At 39.9% G+C, this 22,518-nt stretch overlaps 1 protein-coding gene across 2 annotated transcripts in view; it reads right to left on the reverse strand.

Annotated features, from left to right (window-relative positions):
* SGCD (sarcoglycan delta) overlaps positions 1-22,518 on the reverse strand; it is a 426,978-nt gene that overhangs the window by 149,566 nt on the left and 254,894 nt on the right. For both annotated transcript variants that reach the window (XM_003268565.3, XM_003268564.3), the window contains 2 exons: positions 12,781-12,868; positions 7,246-7,365 (listed from right to left, as the gene is read on the reverse strand). In XM_003268565.3, coding sequence (XP_003268613.2) covers positions 7,246-7,365; positions 12,781-12,868 — 208 coding nt within the window. The remainder of the gene's footprint in view (positions 1-7,245; positions 7,366-12,780; positions 12,869-22,518) is intronic.

A 22,518-nucleotide genomic window follows, 5' to 3' on the forward strand; every position in this document is an offset into this window, starting at 1 on the left:
CAAACAAAATGGAAAGGAGGAAATCAAATTGTCCCTGTTTGCAGATGATAAGATTTTATATATAACTTATGGAAACCCTAAAGGTTCCACCAAAAAAAAATTACTAGAATTAAGAAATCTAACAGTCAATTCTAATCAGTTGTGGGACATCAAATGGACATATACAAATCAGTAGCATTTCTATATGCTAATAGTGAACTATTTGAAAAAATATCAAGAAAGCAATCCCATTTACAATAGCTACGAAAAATAAGATACCTATGAATAAACTTAAGCAAAGATGTGAAAGATCTCTATACTGAAAACTATACAACATTGATGAAATAAATTGAAGAGGACACAAATAAATGAAGAGAGACTCCATGTTCACAGATTAGATTAATTCTTAAATTGTTAAAATGTCCATACTACCCAAAGCATTCTACCGATTTAATGCAATCCCTATCAAAAATACCAATGACACAGCCAGGCACAGTGGCTCACGCCTATAATCCCAGCACTTTGGGAGGCCAAGGCAGGCAGATCACAAGGTCAGGAGATCAGGACCATCCTGGCTAACATGGTGAAACCCCATCTCTACTAAAAATAGAAAGATTAGCCGGGTGTGGTGGCAGGCGCCTGTAGTCCCAGCTACTCGGGAGGCTGAGGCAGGAGAATGGCCGGAACCCGGGAGGCGGAGCTTGCAGTGAGTCAAGATTGCGCCACTGCACTCCAGCATGGGCGACAGAGCCAGACTCCGTCTCAAAAACAAAAACAAACAAACAAACAAAACCAATGACATTACTCACAGAAATAGGAAAAAAATTCTAAAATTCATCTGGAACCACAGAAGACTCCAAATAGCCAAAACAATTGTGAGCAAAAAGAATTAAACTGCAGGCATTGCACTTCTAAACATACTACAAAGCTATAATAACCAAAACAACATGGTACTTGGCATAAAAGTAGACACGTACACCGATGGAAGAGAAGAGAGATCCCAGAAATAAATTCACTCACCTATAGCAAATTGCCTTTTCATAAAGTTGATAAAAACACATATTGGGGAAAAATAGTCTCTTCAATAAATGTTGCCAGAAAATTGGATATCCACATGTAGAAGAATGAGACTAGACCTCTACCTCTCACTATATATAAAAATCACATCAAAATGGATTTAAAGATGTAAATGTAAAACCCAAAACTACAATACTAGAAGAAAGTGTAGAGAAAATACTTCATGATATTGGGCTAATGAAGGATTTTTTAGGTGAAATCTCAAAAGCACAGGCAACAAAGTTAAAAATATGGGATTACATAAAACTAAAAAGCCTTTTCACAGCCAAGGAAACAAGAGAACGAAGAGACAACCAACTGCATGGAAGAAAATGTTGACAACTATACATCTGACAGGAGTTAATATCTAGAATACACAAGGAACAGCAAAAAAGCAAAATAATCCAATTTTAAATAGGCAAAAGATCTTAATAGCTATTTCTCAAAAGACATACCAATGTTCAACAGGTATATGAAAATATGCTCATCATTAACCATTTAAATATAAATGAAATGCAAATGAGATACCATCTCTCTCCAGTTAGGAGTATTATCAAATAGACAAAAGAAAACAAGTATTGATGAGGATGTAAAAAAAAAAAAAAGGGAATCCTTAACATGGTTAGTGGGAATATAAATAAGTATAACTATTACAGAAAACAGTAAGGAGGCTCTACAAATAATTAAAATAGAACTACCACATGATCCAGCAATTCTGCTACAGGATATATACCCAAAGTAAATGAAGTCAATACATCAAAGAGATGTCTTAAGTTCCATGTTTACTGCAGTACTAGTCACAATAGCCAAGACTTGGAATCGACTGACATGGCCAAAAAGAAATACATAAAAAAGAATGCATAAAGAAAATGTATTATGTGTACACAACAGAATACTATTCAGCCATAAAAAGAATAATATTCTGTCATTTGGGACAAAATGGGCAAACCTGGAGGACATTTTGCTAAGTAAAATTACCAGACATACAAAGAAAAATACCACAGGATCTCATTCATATGTGGAATTTTTAAAAAGTTGATTTCATATTAAACAGAAGTTGAGAATAAAAAGGTGGTTACCATAAATTGGAAGGGGATGGAGGAGAAAAGGATGCGGAGTTTGGTTAATGGGCAAAAGTTGCATTTAGATAGGAGAAATAAGTTCTGGTGTTCTACTGTGCAGGAGGGTGACTACAGTTAACAGTAAGTTACTGTATATTATAAAATAGCTACAAGACAGGTTTTTGAATATTGTCATCAAAAAGAAATGATAAATGTACAAGGTGTTGAATATGCTAACTACCTTAGTTTCATCATTATATGATGGAGATGTATCAAAAAATCAAATTGTATGTTTGCCTGTAATGTGTTGACTGAAAAAAAATCCTCCACCGACACCAGTTAGCATGTACTGAACGCTTACTGTGTTCCACACACTGTACTATTAACTCTACACACACTGTGTAGTTCAGTTCTCCCAACAGCACGGAGCACCAGACATTATGACCCTATGTCACAGAGTTATAAGAGGATCCCTAGAATGATGAAGCAACATACCCAAAGCACTAGATGACAACAGAAACCAGGATATATAGTTAGCTACAAAACCTGTGTTTTTAATTACTCAACTGCATGGCTCTTGGTCATTATCCTAAAAACTGAATGGGTGGGTGTAGTTATCCAGAGAAAAATTTTTAAAATTGTTCTGAATCCACAAGTAAAGCTACTACATGTAAGAGACATTATGTTTTTAGGTCTCTACTGCTTATTTCTACTCAACTTGCTATCAACTTAAATAATTGACTTTTTACATAGCATTTACTTATATTTCTTATTATATTCATTCATTCTTCCTTCCATTTGTGTTTTTTTTCTTTTTCTATACAAATGGAAACTAAAGCTTAGAGAGAAAACATACTTGAATATGGTCACTCAGGTCCTAAGTGGTCCTGATAAGGATAAAACCCAGCTATGTTAGATGCTACCATGAAATGTGCAACCAGATTCAAACCTCCCAAGAGTTTATACAGTCTGACGACTCAAAAAGACAAACTTCTCATCATGCTGAAAATGAAACTGCTTAGACTTGTCATTCCACACCATATGGCTGAATCCCAGCTGACAAGAAGCTCATTTCTGCAACACACTGGGCTCATTTCACTGAGTAGGTTGATGCAAGATCTGTGGGGTGGTCATTTCCAAGTCTTTTTAGCACTGATAGCAGCAGTGGTATTTATTTTGATGCTTCCTTTCTATATTTCACATAAAAAAATCAAATGCTCCTAATGATGAAGAGAGACAGATTTTATCCTACATTATGCTCTAAATGAAATATCACAAACATAGCTGCAAACAACAACGAAAATACCCACCTGCTTTGAAGTGACCAAAAACTACAATCATTTCCCAGTCTTCAGTCTAAGTGAATGTGGGGGTAGGGTAGGGTGGAGGTTAAGTTCTGAAGTGATACCATCACAGAGTTTTGGATGTTAAGATTAAGCCAAAGTGTTTGGACATTTAAAATTATCCTGTGCCATTGCAAAGTCAGATTTTAAAGTGGTGAAGTGACTCATGATGCACCAAGGAATTAACAGGAAGTGCCAAATTCACTTGCATAGAATGATCTGGGTGTGAGATGACACCACTTTTTCCCCCAGGCATTTTTGTTTTACAGCTGGTACAGCAAAGTATTTTTTTTTTTTTTTTTGAGATGGAGTCTCACTATATTGACCAGGCTGGAGTGCAGTGGCATGATCTTGGCTCACTGCAACCTCCGCTGCCTGGGTTCAAGCAATTTTCCTACCTCAGCCTCCCCAGTAGCTGGGATTACAGCTGTATGCTACCACACCTGGCTAATTTTTATATTTTTAGTAGAGATGGGGTTTCACCATGTTGGTCAGGCTGGTCTTGAAATCCTGACCTCATGATCCACCTGCATAGGGCTCCCAAACTGCTGGGATTACAGATGTGAGCCACTGTGCCCGGCCCAAAGTGCTCTTAAACATGAGGATAGCTCAAAGTCTCTGGGTTTCCCTCCACACCAGCCAAGAATTAAAATAGAAAATGCCATTTCTACAAAAAGAGAAAAGCATAAATTGTGAAAATAGGAAAAGTCTTAGGAACATATTTCCATGTAGTGAAGTGCACTGAGGCTGGAGTCTATAGGCAGGGATTTGAACATGGGCCCTACCACTTACTGGCACTTGATCTTGGGCAATGTTCCCCTTCTGAAAATGAGACCAAATAGAGGCGGCAGCAAGTATAGGGCTTTAAGGTAAAGCCCTCTATGTCCAACATGCCTGGTTGGGAATTCTAGCTGTCAGCCATGCTTTGGTTCACTTTTCCCTATGGCTCAGCTCAATTGTGTCAACTGTGAAACAGGGGTGATAAAAACGGTGCCTACCCCACAAGGTGTTTCTGAGGTGTAAATATAATACTGCATATCAAGCATAGTACCTAAATCATAGCAAGTAATCAATAGACTTTTTATAAAAAGAGTACCCACATAAGGGGTTTTAAAAAATAAGTTATAAGTCGTTCCTAGAGGACACAGAGGGGGAAAAGAATCAAACTATACTAAGACTCCAATGTCTCAAGTTTCCCCTTTCGAATCCTCATTGACATGGTTTGGCTGTGTCTCTGCTCAAATATGATCTTGAATTATAGCAACCATAGTCCCCACGTGACATGGAAAGAACCCAGTTGGAGGTAATTGAATTATAGGGGTGGGTTTTTCCTGTGCTGTTCTTGTGATTGTGAATAAGTCTCATGAGATCTGATGATTTCATAAAGGGCAGTTCACCTGCATGTGCTCTCTTGCCTGCCTCCATATAAAATGCGTCTTTGTTCTTCCTTTGCTTTCTCCATGATTGTGAGGCCTCTCCAGCCATTTGGAACTGTGAGTCCATTAAACCTCTTTTTCTTTGTAAATTAGCCAGTCTAGGGTATGTCTTTATTAGCAGAGTGAGAACAGACTAATACACTCGCCTACAACCCAGAGAAATCTTGGTCTTTCATCTATTTTATTTATTGGGACTATGTATGAAATTTTATTTTTAAAAGCTTCGGTTACTGGAAAATATTGTATAAAAATGTCTTCTCTAGGTAACTCTAGTTTTACAGACATAAAAAAGCAAGGCCCTGAAAGAAAAAGGGAGTTGTTTCAGATCATGCCACAGGTAAACCACTGACCAGGGATTAGACTGCACCTGGCTTTATCATCTCTGCACCCTGCATTTTTGCCTCCATTAAGCCCCATAAGGATGGTCACTTCCATCTTTTGACTATGCTGAGCTCATGATGGCCAGGATGAGACTGGGACAGGAGAGTATAATGGGGACAGTAAGAGTGTTAAGAAAGTCAGGGGCAAATACAAGTGGGAGAGTCGGGGGTGAGGTGATGGAATATATGTGCATACATGTACATATGCGTGCATTTGACCATGATAGGCATTCAAGATCCACTGAATTTGAGAGGCTGGCAGAATATCCAGATGAAGAAGATCCGGAATTCAAGGAAGATGCCAGGCTGGAGATGAAGCTCTAAAAGTCATCCAGAAAGGAAATCAGACATGTATGTGTACTGAGAGAGGAAGAGAGAAATAGACCAGACAAGCTGACTGTGGGAGGAGGTAAAGACCAAGAAAAAATACAGGAGTAATGGAAGATAAAGAAGATGCAAAGTGCAAATAATAATGCAGAGATAAATATAATTTCAAGTAGAAGTACCTTACAATAATACTAACAATTTAAGATAATAACACCTAGCACTTATTGGACACTTAGTATTTTAGCCAACTCAGTACTTTACATAGATGATTTCATTCAATCTTTTTAGCAGTCTCAGAAGATAGATACTTCTATTATACCAATTTTATAAGCAAGTAAGCAAGCAGGCACAGAGAGATTAGATACTTTGCTTAAGGTTACACAGCTAGTAAACGATAGAAATTGGGTTAAAAACAGGTTACTTCTAGTGCCTGAGATTTTAATCACTATGCTACAGTGAATCTCAGGGAGCTAAAGAAGGAAAGGTAGCATTAGCATTAATAGTAATAGTAATATAAGTAGTAACAGCAGCAGCAGCAGCACCTACTGTTGACTGAGCATTATTTTGTGCTAGGGGCTGTGATAAGTGGATGTAACGGATTCTCATTTAACCTTAGGGACAACTCAAGATGGGAGATGTTCTTAACCTTATTGCGCAGAAAAGGAAACTGGCTCAGTGATACCAGCAACTTGCCCAAAGTCACAAAACTAGTGGGTGACAGCAGGAATTAAAAGCCAGGTCAGCTCGAGTTCTAGGATCCTTAAATCACCATGCTAGATCATTTCAGCGTACAGCCATAAAAGATTCATTTGCTATGTGCTCAAATTCAGTAATTCCAACAGTGGGATCATAGAAATTTCTGCAAATATTTTTAATAATGAATTCTCCGTGTTTTCACCAGAGCTTCTAATTCAGTAAATCAGAGTTGGAACTATGAACCTAAACCCTTCCAAAGTTTCCTAGATGATTCTTCAGTTGCAACCAGGTTTAGGAATCACTGCATCATGTATGCAAGTCTGGAATGCGTCAAGTACGACTGCCAGTCTGTGAGTACAGGATGTGCTAAATGAGACTTCTTTGGATGAGCACTCATTCTCACACAAAGCTCAGTGTTGAAAGATGTGCCAAAAAGACTTGACAGCTTGAGAAATTTCCACTAGGGGACCAGACTCAGGGAGGTTCAACTGCCTTGCTTTAAAAGAATCCAGGAAACTGGCCTAAATCACTCTTCTAGACACCATTTGTCTTAGTCAGTTCAGGCTGCTGTAACAAAGTACCATAGCCTGGGTGGCTTATAAACAACAGAAATTGATTTCTCACAGTTCTGGAGGCTGGAAGTCTGAGATCAGATACCAGCCTGGTCAGGTTCTCGTGAGGCTCCTATTCCAGGTTGCAGACTGCTAACTTCTTGTACCCTCTCATGTCAGAGAGGGATCTCTGGTCTTTTCATTCCCTTGGAAGGACACTAATCCCATTCATGAGGGCTCCACCCTCATGACTTAAGTACCCCTCAAGGCTCCACCTCCTAATACCATTATCTTGGGAGTTAGGATTTCGACATACGAATTTTGGGAGGACACATCCTGTTCATAACACCATTTTGCTTCTCCTCTAAAATGTACACAGTAGCATCAAACAAGTTAAATGATTCAAGTTTCCTTACCTAAAACTCGTAATCTTTCAGCTCCTACTACCACTTCATTATCATCTGCAGAGAAGAGCAATTTTCCAGAAACAGTTTTTACCTCAAATTTTTTACCATAAGCTTCTACGGCTTTTGGACCTGAGAGATATAGAGAGATAGAGAGGAGAGAGGAGAGAGAGAGAGAGAAAACACCATTAGTCTCATCGCTTTGACTACAAAAAGCTTTTCATAGAACACACACATCTAACAAGATTGTATGAGACTTCAATGTTCAGTGGAGTGGTTTTCAAAAGCTGACCATGAAAATCAGTCTCATGACTTTAGCCAGGTCTCGTCAATTACTTTTAATAATATATTCTTGGGCTATAATTTTGAAGACCAGCAAGCCCTTCCTCCAAACTAATCCTTGACTGTGATTTCCCTCAGCTAACCACCAAATTGCTGTCAAATAGTTGCGGAATTTTGCTTGCATTTATCAAGGCACCAGAGGCTCAACACTTCTTGAGGCAATCACATATCTTTGGACCTCCCTAATTATCAGAAAGAACTTTCGAAAATTCAGCTGAAATGTGTTTAACTTTGTACCCTTAACCCACTGGCTGCATTTGACACCAAGAGAAATCTATTTCCTTAGTATATAGATCATTTCATAGTAAAATGGTTATTGTAATTAATTGCCTTAGAAGTTGTTCAATCTTTTATATTAGGATTTTGTTCAGTGAAAACTAAATTTAGATGGTTTATCAGATGGCAACAGATGCTGTTCTTGAATGTGGAGCTGTAATACTGCACAAGGAAATCAATCCCCTGATTCCGTAGCATGTATATTCTGATGGAGACACACCAATATACATTTAAAACTTTATTATTAAACCAGAAAACTGCAGGAAGATTTAGGTACTATGGAAAAAGTAAAACAGGCTGATGAGTTAGAATTTCTAAAAGAAGAAGGCATTCCAATCTATCTGAGCTGGATCTACTGGATCTACCTGAATACCTGAATTTCATGGGGTTCTCAAAAGCTGGTCTACAGAAATACACAGGAATAATCCAGGAGTATAATCATTCTCACTGAACCTAGCTCAGATAGAAAGAAATCCATCTTTTCATCTAGAAGTTCTTACAGAAAAAAATTTGAGGGTAGAGTCTAGAAATCTTGTACTTTTTCCAAAATTGTTCAGAAGATTCTGACATGGAATTGTTTTCTTTCTGGTATTTTTCAAAAGAGTGTCACTTAATAATAAATAGCAATGAGAGAGTCCCCAGTGCCTTCCAGCCAAAGACCACTAGGAACACATCTGCTGTTGAACAAATTGGGTTTATTACTCATTGCAGTGAGGGACAACACACACCATAAGGAAACCCATAGGGCATCTCAGAAAGAAGCCATGAGAAAGGACTTATCAGAGGATGTGATCTTATATTAGGTTATTTTGGGGAACGTTTAAGGAAATAAGGCTCTACCCTGGATTAAATACTATCAGGAAATGGGAGTAAATCTTATCTAGAAGAAAGACAGACCAGGGAAATGCTAAAAATGTGGTGAATAAAGAAACAGTCACTCTTATTAGCCAGGATAGGGGGATGTTTGGCCTTTTTTGTGGTCTGGACAATGTTTATAGTTTTGCTATGTACACACATGACCAGAGTTGTGTTTGTGTGTTTGTGCTGTTTTGTCTTGATCCATCATGGCCACTGAACAGCCTTGTCTGGTGCACGTGTTCTGAAAAATTACATTGAAGCAGGAGAATGCTAAGGCCGGGCTGATAGTGCCAACTAGCCACTGGGCATCTGGGGTGGCTTTTCTCTTTGTCAAGACTGTCGGACTAGGAACCAGAAGACATGAATTATTTCCCAACTCATTCTGTGGTAATGTGATTTGAGGCAAATCATTTGATCTTTCTGAACCTCAGTTTCTGCATCTATAACATTGGACTATAACTGCCTACTGTATCTATGTTATAGAAAGTTTGAAAGGAATAAATGACATTGTGTTTATAAAAAGAAATCTTTGTCCAACACAAAGAAGGACATTGGAAAGGCTCCCTGATGAGTAGGAGATTGAAATAGCAGAGATAGGACAGCACTTCCAAGCATCATGGAACCCGGAAGTCATCTTATCTGACCACTTTGATGCTGCAGATGAGGAGAACAAATGGTGGCAAGGCAGAGGGCTCTCGCAAGGTTAGAGACAATGGCAGGTCTGGGTCTGGAATGGAGCTCTAAGAATTATTCCACAGAAGGAAAGGGGCATTTATTTGTCTAGGAAGGAGAAGGGGGCTGGGGCCAGCACATCTGGAACAGCCAGGAAATGAGCTCTGTGAAGATAAGGAGAAATAGAAAACTGGAGACAAGGGCCAGAAGGAAATCTTGAAAGAGCTGAGATGTCCAATGAGGGATTTGGCTTGAGGTTTTCTGCAAAGGCTAAGATGCAGCTATCTTCTTGATGGTATCAAAACCTTGAATAAAATCTATATTATATTGTCAATGCTTTAGGGTTATTACTTTATTTTTGTGAGGAGGGAGATTGAGAATGGGAAGGTAATGAAGTACTAATGAATGAATGAATGACCTCAGGATGGGCACAGGGCGAGCAGAGTTTGCCCATTTTTGTTCCATTCATATAAAAAAGCAGTTGTATAACTTGGGGACACACATGCTTGAACTTCTCCTCTGTGGACCTGGGCAATATCATCAACCTGCTCCCTGAGGAGTTAAGGACACCTTCCTGTGTTACTTTGAACTCATGAACAGCTGTGAGACGTACAGAAGCAGATACTAAAGGACTATAGCAGTATAGAAAGTATGCTTCAGCAATCAGAGAACACAAAGTACAATTAAGTTATCTTGCTTTTCAGGGCTTCACAGAACATAAAGTGGAATTTACAAAGAGCCACAACCATTTGGGTATCTAAAGCTCAGTAATTGGTAGTTTTAGCCAAAACCCCACAGAGCAACTGTTGGCTCAGTGGTGCAGACGGCTTGTCCTTTGTTGATTTCACCTGGGGCTGCCAAATTCCCTGGACATGGCTGGAATCCTTAAAAATGACTCTAGAGACAAATGCAAATGGAGCTGGAGACAGCTCAGGAGGTCACATGTTGAACTCATTGCTCCTCTCCGGGAAGAAAAAAACCACTATTCCTAATGTGAAACTAATCTTGAGTTAATCCCCCTCTGTGTAGTCTATATGTGGTGTGCCTCCTTAATTAATCTCCTAAACAGGGAGGAGAACTGGAGCCCCATCAAAATGCATCAACAGTCTCCATGAATCTGGGAGGTACAAAGGCCTTGTGGCCTTCAAGCCTAATTTCTCTTCCCAACTCTCTTAATACTAGAACCCTTCCCCACTCCCTCATGATGCTGTCCAAAGCATCTCCACTGCTTTCCTCCATGTAGGTAGGAGGGTTCCCCATTCAGACCCACTACTTAGATACTAAATCAGCAGCCTGCCTTATGGTCAAATAGGCATTTGTGATCTAATTTGAGAACTTAACTATCATGTGAAGCATTGTTTACTGTGAAAAGACTTCCTGGACATCTAACATTAGAATTCCTAATGGGTTTTTGAGACATTCCTTAGGTAAACAGAATTCTTTATTCCTCAGGATTGCCTTTGTAGACCTCACTTCTTAGAAGACAGGAGTGATTTGTTTTCCAATAAGTACAGCACCCAGCACAACAGACATTAGAAGGTATTGTCTGCTGGGACGGCTGGGTGCTTTTCCACTGTGTGCATTAATGTAATGTAAAAGGAAAGTATTGAAGGAAAACTTTTAAGGGTGTATTGTTGCGTGTGTGTATGTGTGTGTGTGTGTGTGTTTAGAATGATGTTTTAAACATATCTAATATCTTCTCTACAATTCATCATAGGGAGACAGAAAACAAATATCAAATACCACTGGAGGGATAGAGTCAAGAATAGTGACACAGGAGGAGGGAGAAGGAGGAAGAAACAAGGGAAGAGAGGAAGAAGAAGAGAGACTAGAGGAGAGAAGGGGAAGGAGAGGGATAAAGGGGTGGGAGGAGAGAGGGGAAGGAATAGGGAGAGAAGCACTGAAGGGGAGGTGAAAAGGGGTGTCAGAAGAGTGGGGAGAGAAGGGAGAGGAAGAGTTGGGGGAAAAAAAGAGACTGACTCACTCTTTTGCTGAATAATAGTCATTTGGGCAGTTCCCGCTTTATCAAAACAAAATCTCAAGTAAACCAAATCTCCTACTACAAATAAATGGGAAATGATCAACAGGCTAAATAAGTTCCTTTTGAATGTGAAAATCTGGGAGCTGCAGGTTGGATTTATTACCCTCCTGGAGGCAATTTTCACACATGCTGCTTAAATCATTGCTTACTGAAGCTGTTTATTTAATTATTTAGCATTGTGACTGCAGGCCAGATGTTATATAAGCAAGGCAGAAGATCCAGTCACACGCTGAAACAACATGTTTATGGATTATGGGCTCTGCCAGGCAGCAGTTCCTTCAATCCCTGAGTTTCTTGATTGGCAGATGGTCCAAGTCACCCACTGGCTATGAATCTCTAGACATCCGCATGCAGCACTCCAGGGGCAGAGTGGGAGTGAGGCTCCCTCCCCAGGAGTGAAGACTATGGGCACAAAGGTACCTGTCTCCCTATGGCTTATTAGTGGGTTCCAGATATTTTATTCACAGTAACGGTAATGTTTCAAGGCATTTGGGTAACTGGCTTCTCAAAATGTCCAGCTGTATACTTTACTCTTAGCCCTGAAGCCAAACAAATGGCATTTTCTGTCTGTAAGTATAACAATGCCATTCACACATAAATTCCTTTTCCCTTCCACTGTGGGGGTGCATAATGCCTCCCTGTTCACTGCTTACAGAGTGGGCATTGATTGTGCTGCTCAATATGTTACCAAATCACGAGGTCCATGTTTATCATTATAATCATTATTGTGAATAACCAGTCCTTGTTTAGATTTCAGGAATTTGTAGTTTAAAACACAGTGGGTGCTTTCCACAGCTGTTAGGCACAGATCTGCTATATTAAAAGGAATTACACACAAATATATACAGTAAAGATATATCCACATCATGCAATTGAGTTCGGTTCCAAGTCAGCACATATAGCAAATATGGCATGGGTTCAAACTATAGTTAAAAATCCCTTTCACAGCCCATAAAGTATGATCCCTGGCTTTATAGATACCGTATTCTTCTCTCAACCAATCCAACACAGCCTGTTTTTTTCCTCCAGCACTGGAGCAAGAAGCTTTTCTTTGGTTGAGCACCAGATGAAGCAGCTGGCTTATATTTAGGGGCCATGTTCTATGAAAATCTGCTTAGAAAAGAAATCTTTTTTTCTTACCCCACTAAGTAGGTATCATTAGATTTCATAAGTTTAATATGTGTACGTATGGGATTCTACCCTCTAGTAGAATCACAGAACACATGCTACATTCTCTTTCTCGGCAATGTGTTAGCACACTTTATTTTCAGGTTCATATGGTGTTTCCTTTGACCATTAATTCTGTTTTCTGAGTGCCTAGCATGGGCTAGACACTGCTAAGTTCTCCCTTTTCTTACCTGTTATAAGCTGAGTTAGCACTTTAGTCTGGTCATTGAGAATGTTCACTGTAACATTTCTGGCAGACTTGAAGTACAGGGCATTACCCTGCAATGAGAAAATAAGAGAAACACATGAAAATGATAGATTTCTAAACAAAGAGAACTGTCATTACAACCCTCCAAGGGGCTGAAATGGCTTTAGCCAAGTTCCAGTCAACGTGTCTTTACTCAAAAACTCCAAATGGTTAAATATCCCTATGTACATGATAATTAACTAGCATCTATCTAAAACAGATTTCTTCCAAAGAAATGCACACATACACACACACACACACACACACTCACACAATATAGATTCCCCCAGAACACACACACATTATTATGGTTGAATTAGAGACAATTAAGACACAAAGCCCATTAGAGCTTAATGAAAATATTTGTCTTGGTACACAGAATGATCAGAAATGAATGATAATCTCCTAATGTCACCCTTTCTTCAAAGGGCCATGCAGAGTCCTTATAGAAGAGCAGGAAGGTTCTGTAAAATACCCAAGATCTGCCCCTCAGGCATACCCACCAACTATAAGAATCCTTTGTAGAGATATTTGCAATGCATGTATACAAAACCCAGGAGATCTGATGTCCCCAGGTATGCCTCTGCTTCCGTTTTCTTCCTTTTCTTGTCTCCAGATTCCTTTTCCTCTAGGCCGTCTGTGCCTGTATCTACTCTGCCCTTTATCTAAAGGGCTCCCCGACTTTTTCACACAGTGGTATACATTTCTGGGCATGACTCAGAATAGGGCTTGGCACACTTTTTATTGAAAGTCCTGAGACTGAGTATTTTAGGCTTCATGGGATGTATGTCCCTGTTGTAACTATTCAACTCTACTGTTTTGGTGTAAAACTTGCCTTAGGCCATACGTAAACAAAGAGGGTATGATTGTATTTCATTAAATATTATCCATGGAAAATGACATCTAAATTTCATAAAATTTCAATTTTATATTTAAAATTTAATATAATCTGAATATGCCATGAGATATTCTTTTTGTGTTTTGTCTCCCCCTCCCATCACTTAAAAACATGAAAACCATTCTTAGATCACTGGTGATACAAGAAGAGGCAGAGGGTTGAATGTAGCTCAAAGGCCACTGCGTGCCAACCCTTGGTTTAGAAGTTGTCATTTTCTTAGAGTAAACTAAAGCCATAAATTAAAGGATGAATCCCTGACACAGAACATGGGAAAAGGAATCTGGTAGCCATTCCTGCCTTTTGGAACCTTTGTCACTATATGGTATATACCTGCCTGAAAATTCAATAATAGCTCAATGTGTTGAGCCCCAAATACATAAAAATCATTGTCCTACAAGTTGTGAGCAAGCAGAAGACAGGCAAAGCTCAGTCTTTACCTTCTAAGTCTTATATTCTAGTGGAGACCAGGAGATGGTCACAAATATGCTAGCCAGAGAATAGCAAGAGTGATTTCGGAGCTACGAGATGCTTGGGGGACTTTCCTGAAGGGTGAGATTATTCTCAGCTTGGGGCTGTGGAATGGGAAGCAAAGAAGAATTCCTGAAGGAATGAACACTTGGGCTAAGCCTTGAAAAGAATAGATACAATTTCATCAAGTTGAAATAAAGAAAGAAGGTCATGGAGGTAAGAAAATTGTGGGCTGTCTAATGTCTTTTTCCTTCTAAAACTGGTGGGGATGCAGACTGGACTGGCCAGCCCAGTCCAGTCACCTGCACATGGCAGAATGGCAGCCAACACCCATCCCCAGGTGGCTTTCAAAAGTGGAGGAAAGGGGAGAGAATGTGATATCACTTCAATCAAGATTTACGCTCTCCTGGTATGAAAGGTGCAGATTTTGATATTTGTATTTGATAGCAACCATATCATCACAGCCTGTTTTGATGTGATGTGGCTGACAGAAGTTACCTACCTTAATAATCCTACAGTGTAGTATATTTTCCTTGCTCTCTGAAGAGCTAACAATCTGATCTGGGAATTCAGATACATAGTGAAAACCACGAGACAGCACATAACAACTCCCACATTCAGAAAAGGCTTTGAACTCTCAGCGTGGCTGGAATCCTGAGGGGAGACTTGCCAGAGGAAAACTTGGCTTATTTTCACCTTTCCTCCTAACAAAAGGGCAGGCTGGTTACAGCAGCACTGTTTCTATCTAACTCTAACTTAGGTAACAAGTTAGACTGACCTTGTAAAGTAAAGGTTCAGAGTGTGAGCTCTGGAGTCAAACAATTTAGGCTTTATAACAACTCCACTTCTATGGTAACTGTGTAGCCTCGGGTAAATCATTTCTCTTTTAGTTTCAGTTTAGTTTCTGCATCTGTGAAATGAAGTTAAAGGCTACATAATGATGTCGAAAAAAAGACCCCCCAAAATAAAGAAAAATATGTGGAAAGTACCTGCAATGACTCTAGAAACACTTTAAAACTATAAACAAACAAACAAAAGCTACATGAGGAGAGCTCCTTAGAGAAATGGCTGGCACAAGAAATCCTCGACAGGCGGCTGCAGCATCTTTTAATGCCAGAAAGCAAGTGTTTAAAAAACAAGAAACCAAAAACCTTATAATCATAGGGGTATGTCAAAGTGACACAGAAGGCAATTGAAAGAGCTCTCAACAGCTAAAGCTGAAAGCATTTGAGGAACAAAACAAATAATGCAGTACTGTATTGTAACCCAGAGCATAAAATAAATATCCATGAGTCTATACAAATATAAATGAACAGATAAATGAGGTTGAATAGTCAAATCTACCCAGACGGAGGAATTCCAAAAAATCTATATAGATTAAATCCTCACTCCTTAATGGTGACTTGTGCCTAGTATCTTCATTTCAAAGAGCACCATACAGAAAGGGGAAATAAAAGAGTAATTTTACAGTTGAGATATCTGACCAACACTACCTCAGCCAGCTGACCAAAATCAACATCAAGACTGGTATATCATGTTGATAGCATGTACCCTTGATATGATAAAAAGACAATGGCACTTTGCCTCTGTGGTCTTCCTCCTCAACATCCATAATCCCCATCTAAACATGAAGAAATAGCAAATATCAATTGACGGCCATTTTACAGAATACCTTACCAGTACCCTTCAAAACTGTCGAGGTCATCAAAACCATAGAAAATCTGAGACACTATCACAGCCAAGAGATTAGGGAGATATGAGAGCTATATATAAGGTGGTTTCCGGGATAGAATCCTTGGACGCAAAAAGGATATTACTTAAAAAAAAAAAAAGTAATCGAAATAAAGGGTGGACTTTAGTTAATAATAATGTATCATTATTGGTTCATTAATTGTGACAAAATATACCTACTAATGTTAGATGTTAATAGGAAAGCCTGAGTTTGGGATGTATAGGAACACCCTTGTACTTGCTTCACAGTTTTATGGTACATAAAAACTATGATAAAACACAAAGTTTTTAATATATATAATTGAAAGCTGTATTAGGCTGCAAAATTCTAAGATCTTGAGTTTCAGGAAGAGACCTTGGAAAGGCCCCCATCTTTGAGTAGGCAGGGAGCTTGATACACTGTGGACAAATGATTTCACTTTTGATCACATTAGAAAGTTCTCCCTTATACCGAGACAAAATATATTTCCATGAGATTTTGCCTTTGGAAATACTAAAGGAATAGTCCATGGGTCCTCTCACAGCAAGTTCTTTACCTGGGGCTCTCTCTGCACAACCACTCTTCTGGAAGGCTCACAACACTGGGTAGTCAGAACATAGTGACTTCTCCACAGTCATCACAATGCATTGGTTGCAGTGATCTATGTTTACTAAAATAACACTAACTTTGAATATCACCTGGAAAAATTCGGCTTCTACAAAGTGAGATTTGTCATTAAAATCATTTTCAAAGGATAGTTCGTAAGTTTTTCTTCAGCAAGCATCACATATCTCTATTATTAACATTATTTTCAATATGATGCTTTGTCTCTGAATTGATCCTTCTAAAAGCATAACAAGTTACTGAAAAACAATAATATAGTATAGTTATTTTTATTTTCTTGGAGTCTATTTTTATAAATATGCTTGGGTAGATTTCTATTGTTTTGAAATTTTTTTTCCAGTCATGAATAATGAAGCTACACTGTGAAGCTCTTTCTCAAAATAAGCTGGGAAACAGTCCAGTTTTCCCATTGTAGCATTCCTATTCAGCTACTCTCTGCACTGTGCCCAAATTTGGGAGCATTTTGGTCTCTCTCAATACTTCACAAAGTTTAGCTGTTTCGTCTCAATGATTCCTTTGAGGGGTCATGTTCATCTGTCACCACTGCAAGGGGACTGCCAGCTTTTCTAGTGCCCCACGTATTCCTGGCACCCATTAGGCTTTCAATAAATATTTGCTGAATAACTCAATGCTCAGATCAAATTAAGAGTCAACACAGAGTGAGAATTGTCAACAAAAGAAATAATTAAATAAAGGTTGACAATAACTGTCAGTTTTCAAAAGGCAAGCCATTAAGCATGAGTGATGTGATAATCTAAACATAGAAAACGCAGTGTGGTGGGAGGAGGCCATATAGATATATAGGCAGCAAATATTTGTTCACTTCCTAATGCAGTGCAAGGAATGGTAGAAGATACAAATTAGACTTGAGATGTTGAGTCTCTAGGTGACAGAAAGAAGCAGCAGCACACATTATTACACAAATTCTTGTGGACATAAAGGTCAAAAGATGCCTGGAATCTGTGCTGGGCATGTAGCACTCATTTGGCATGTGGTAGTGAATGCGCCCTCTTTCAACTGCCCCTTATTAATCCACTGTATTAACATTTTCAACTATCTTCTAAGCATAAAGCACTGTCCTAAGGGCTGAGCTGGTAGCCCCTGGTCTGCCGGAGTTTACAAACTACCAGGGGACATAGACACTTAACTGAGTTCTGTAAGTGATCAGATAATTGCAGTCTCAACGTGTGCAGCGAACACAAAGTAGAAGGTGAAATGAGATCACACGCAGTGAGACCTCCTCTAACTCGAGTGGTCAGGAAATGCCTTGTTAGGGGAGAGACATTTTAGCAAAAACATAGACAAGTGTATTTGGCCCTCTGCAAAAAAGAGCTTGGTATATACTTAAGGGACAGAGAGAAAGACTATGTGCTTGGAGTTTGATGCTCAAGGGAGATAGAAAAATTTAACATTGCCCATGCTGCTCTTTGATGAACAGAAATGTTTAATTTTGATGTAAGAAAACATTTGTTTCTACTAATGAATTGTGTCTTGGGATTTCACAAAGAAATCCTTTCCTTTCCTAGTTCATTCTATATATTTTCTTCTATCAACATTTGAGCTTTACTTTTCATATTAAGTCTTTATTCTCTCTGGAGTCTAGTTCAGTATGTAGTTACGTAGGAATTCAAATGTAAGGCAGTTTCCCCAACACTATCTACCAATCATTATTTTTTCCCACTATTATGTGGTATCACTTTGGCACATATTAATTCCCAAATATATCTGAGTCTGACTCAGACTTGTAGGCTGTCTTATTGTCTATTTATCTATTCTTGTACCAATGTCATATTATCTTGTTTCTGTGGCTTTGTGGTATGTCCAGATATCTGGTAAGTCTATCTACCCATTCTGCTTTTATACTCCATTTTAAGGGTTTTGAACTTTCTTCAGAAAAGAGAAGTCACTGAAGAGTTTTAAGCAGGAGAAGGTGTGAACTAAACATGATCACTCTGGTTACCTTGTGGCATGTGCTAAAAAGAGGAGTACATGATATGAGAGGCCAGGTGGGAGATTATTGTAGTCATTCAGCTAAGAAACAATAGCAACCTGAACTGGAGTGGAGGTAGGGGAAGACAAGTTACATTTTTAGAACTGGAAGGGGTTGGTAACTGATGGGGCTTGGGAATGTGAAAGGAGGCAGAGCGAGGGATAATCCTTGTGTTGCTTGGCAATTGGAGAGGCAACAGCCATTTACTGAGCTACAGAACAGGAGGTGAGGGAGTGAATATTTGAAGGGAGAGTTTGGTAGATGAGAGGTTTGGGGCTTGAAGGTTCAGCTTTGGAAATGTTAAGTGTGAAATGCCTAGGAGTCTGATGTATTAGGGTGCACAGTTGGCATTGCCTTCAATCCTACATCATGTCTTTTAAGTTCCTCTGTGCCTTCCACTGTATACTAAAAGCTCCTTTATAAAAATGTTCATAATTACACTATCTCAGCTGTCAACTCTCACAAAATTCTGTGCATTTCCATGTTGACTTTTCCTGGTAGCCTAAAATTTGCTTTCTGCTCTCTCTAGACATCATCAGTGGGGATCCTATAAGAGGGCAGACATACTAAAACACAATTGTTAACTTAAAGGTAATATCTCAAGGCAAATCTCTCAAAGTTTGAAGGTTACAAAGAATTCAAAGAAACTTAGGAAGTGAAAAATCAGTGGTTCTCCTACTGTGTGTGTGTGTGTGTGTGTGTGCACGTGCACATGCATGCATGCATGCACCTGTGTGCGTCTGTGTCCAAAGGATAGTGGGGAGACGGGCTTGAATTACACACTTAGATCTGGGAATAAGGAAATCAGAAGGAGACATAAAATTAAGTTTTAATTCTAATTTGCTAAACAAGCTTCCTGAAATGTAGCAAACTGCATAGAAGAAAAAAATACTGACATATCTTCTTTAGGGGTAAGGTCAGATAAGAAGGTTAACTGGGATGCCTTGGCTAAGAATGACTTCCTCAATATCCAACCCAAGAGCCCAAAGCAACAGAGTGTAACCTGAACTCCGCTCTGTGGGAGTGCAGCTGTCACAGAGATTCCTTTTGGGTGTGTAAAGAGGCAGATGTTTTATCCTTACATGGCTGTGGACAGGAATGCTAGAGCTCAGTTGGTTGCCCTTTTATGCACCCATCGCAGTACCAGGAACTATAACAGAGCAGTACAAAAGGTAGTCTAGATCTTTGTTCTGCATTTAGAAAGACAAAATTAACACTCATGTAACAACCCCAAACCTGTATGAGATCAGAGATAGGCTGGGAAGGTGGCACTTGACAATGAACAACGCACTCGTCTATGTTTCTCAGGTGACAATTTCATCTTCACAACATAAAAACAATATTTCCCCTAACTGCCTGAGCCTTCTTGCTAGCGTTTTCCAGTGTTCTATAAAAAACTTACCCGTAATATATAAATAGCCATTCTTAAAAAATAAATTTAAAAAAAATTGAGCCCCCAGGTCCATTCCAAGATGGCTGAATAGGAACAGCTCTGGTCTGCATCTCCCAGCATGATTGATGCAGAAGAGGGTGATTTCTGCATTTCCAACTGAGGTACCTGGTTCATCTCATTGGGACTGGTTGGACAGTGGGTGCAGCCTATGGAGGGTGAGCTGAAGCAGGGCAGGGAATCCCCTCACCAGGGAAGCACAGGACGTTGGGGAATTTCTCTTTCCTAGCCAATGGAAGCCATTTCAGATGGTACCTGGAAAAATGTGACACTCCCATCCAAATATTGCACTTTTCCAACGGTCTTAGCAAATGGCACACCAGCAGATTATATCCCATGCCTAGTTCGGCAGGTCCCACACCCACGGAGCCCTGCTCACTGTTAGCGCAGCAGTCTGAGATTGACCTGCGAGGCAGCAGCCTGGCAGGGGGAGGGGCATCCACCATTGCTGAGGCTTGAGTAGGTAAACAAAGCGGCCAGGGAAGCTTGAACTGGGCAGAGCTCAATGCAGCTCAGCCAGACCTGCTGCCTCTGTAGACTGCAACTCAGGGGGCAGGGCATAGCTGAACAAAAGGCAGCAGAAACTTTTGCAGACTTAAACGTCCCTGTCTGACAGCTCTGAAGAGAGCAACAGTTCTCCCAGCACAGCGTTTGGGCTTGGAGAGTGGACAGACTGCCTCTTCCAGTGGGACCCTGACCCCCATGAAGCCTATCTGGGAGACACCTCCCAGTAGGGGCCAACTGACACCTCATACAGGCAGATGCTCCTCTGGGACGAAGCTTCCAGAAGAAGGATTAGGCAGCAATATTTGCTGTTCTGCAACATTTGCTGTTCTGCAGCCTCCGCTGGTGATACTCAAGCAAACAGGGTCTGGAGCAGACCTCCAGCAAACTCCAAAAGACCTGCAGCTCAGGGACCTGACTGTTAGAAGGAAAACTAACAAACAGAAAAGAATAGCATCAACATCAACAAAAAGGACATCCACACCAAAACCCCATCTGAAGGCCACCAACATCAAACACCAAAGACAGACAAAACCACAAAGATGAGGAGAAACCAGAGCAGAAAAGCTGAAAATTCTAAAAATCAGAGCACCTCTTCTCCTCCAAAGGATAGCAGCTCCTCACCAGCAACAGAACAAAGCGGATGGAGAATGACTTTGACGAGCTGACAGAAGTAGGCTTCAGAAGGTTGGTAATAACAAACATCTCTGAGCTATAGGAGGATGTTTGAACCCATCACAAGGAAGCTAAAAACCTTAAAAAAAGATTAGATGAATGGCTAACTAGAGAAAATAGTGTAGAGAAGAGCTTAAATGACCTGATGGAGCTGAAAACCATGGCACTAGAACTACGTGATGCATGCACAAGCTTCAATAGCTGATTCGATCAAGTAGAAGAAAGGGTTATCAGTGACTGAAGATCAAATTAATGAAATAAGCAAGAAGAGAAGTTTAGAGAAAAAAGAGTAAAGAGAAACGAATAAAGCCTCCAAGAAATATGGGACTATGTGAAAAGACCAAATCTACGTTTCATTGGTGTACCTGAAAGTGATGGGGAGAATGGAACCAAGTTGGAAAACACTCTTTGGAGTGTTCCCCAACCTAGCAAAGCAGGCCAACATTCGAATTCAGGAAATACAGACACTCCTCAAGAAGAACAACCCCAAGACACATAATTGTCAGATTCACCAAGGTTGAAATGAGGGAAAAAATGTTAAAGGCAGCCACAGAGAAAGGTCGGGTTACCCACAAAGGGAAGCCCAAAAGACTAACAGCAGATCTCTTGGCAGAAACTCTACAAGCCAGAAGAGAGTGGGGGCCGATATTCAGCATTCTTTTTTTTTTTTTTGAGATGGAGTCTCGCTCTGTCACTCAGGCTGGAGTGCAGTGGCGCAATCTCGGCTAACTGCAAGCTCCGCCTCCCAGGTTCACGCCATTCTCCTGCCTCAGCCTCTCCGAGTAGCTAGGACTATAGGCGCCCGCCACCACACCTGGCTAATTTTTTTTTTTGTATTTTTAGTAGAGATGGGGTTTCACCGTGGTCTCGATCTCCTGACCTTGTGATCCGCCCGCCTCGGCCTCCCAAAGTGCTGGGATTACAAGCGTGAGCCACCGCGCCTGGCCTCAGCATTCTTAAAGAAAAGAATTTTCAACCCAGAATTTCATATTCAGCCAAAATAAGCTTCATAAGTGAAGGAGAAATAAAATCCTTTACAGACAAGCAAATACTGAGAGATTTTGTCACCACCGGACCTGCCTTACAAGAGCTCCTGAAGGAAGCACTAAAACTGGAAAGGAACAACCAGTACCAGCCACTGCAAAAACATGCCAAATTGTAAAGACCATCAATGCTAGGAAGAAACTGCATCAACTAAAGGGCAAAATATCCAGCTAAAATCATAATGACAGGATCAAATTCACACATAACAATATTAACCTTAAATGTAAATGGGCTAAATGCCCCAATTAAAAGACACAGACTGGCAAACTGGATAAAGAGTCAAGACCCATCAGTGTGCTGTATTCAGGAGACCCATCT

Source organism: Nomascus leucogenys, chromosome 2 (assembly GCF_006542625.1).
Source record: "Nomascus leucogenys isolate Asia chromosome 2, Asia_NLE_v1, whole genome shotgun sequence".
NCBI lineage: Eukaryota > Metazoa > Chordata > Mammalia > Primates > Hylobatidae > Nomascus > Nomascus leucogenys.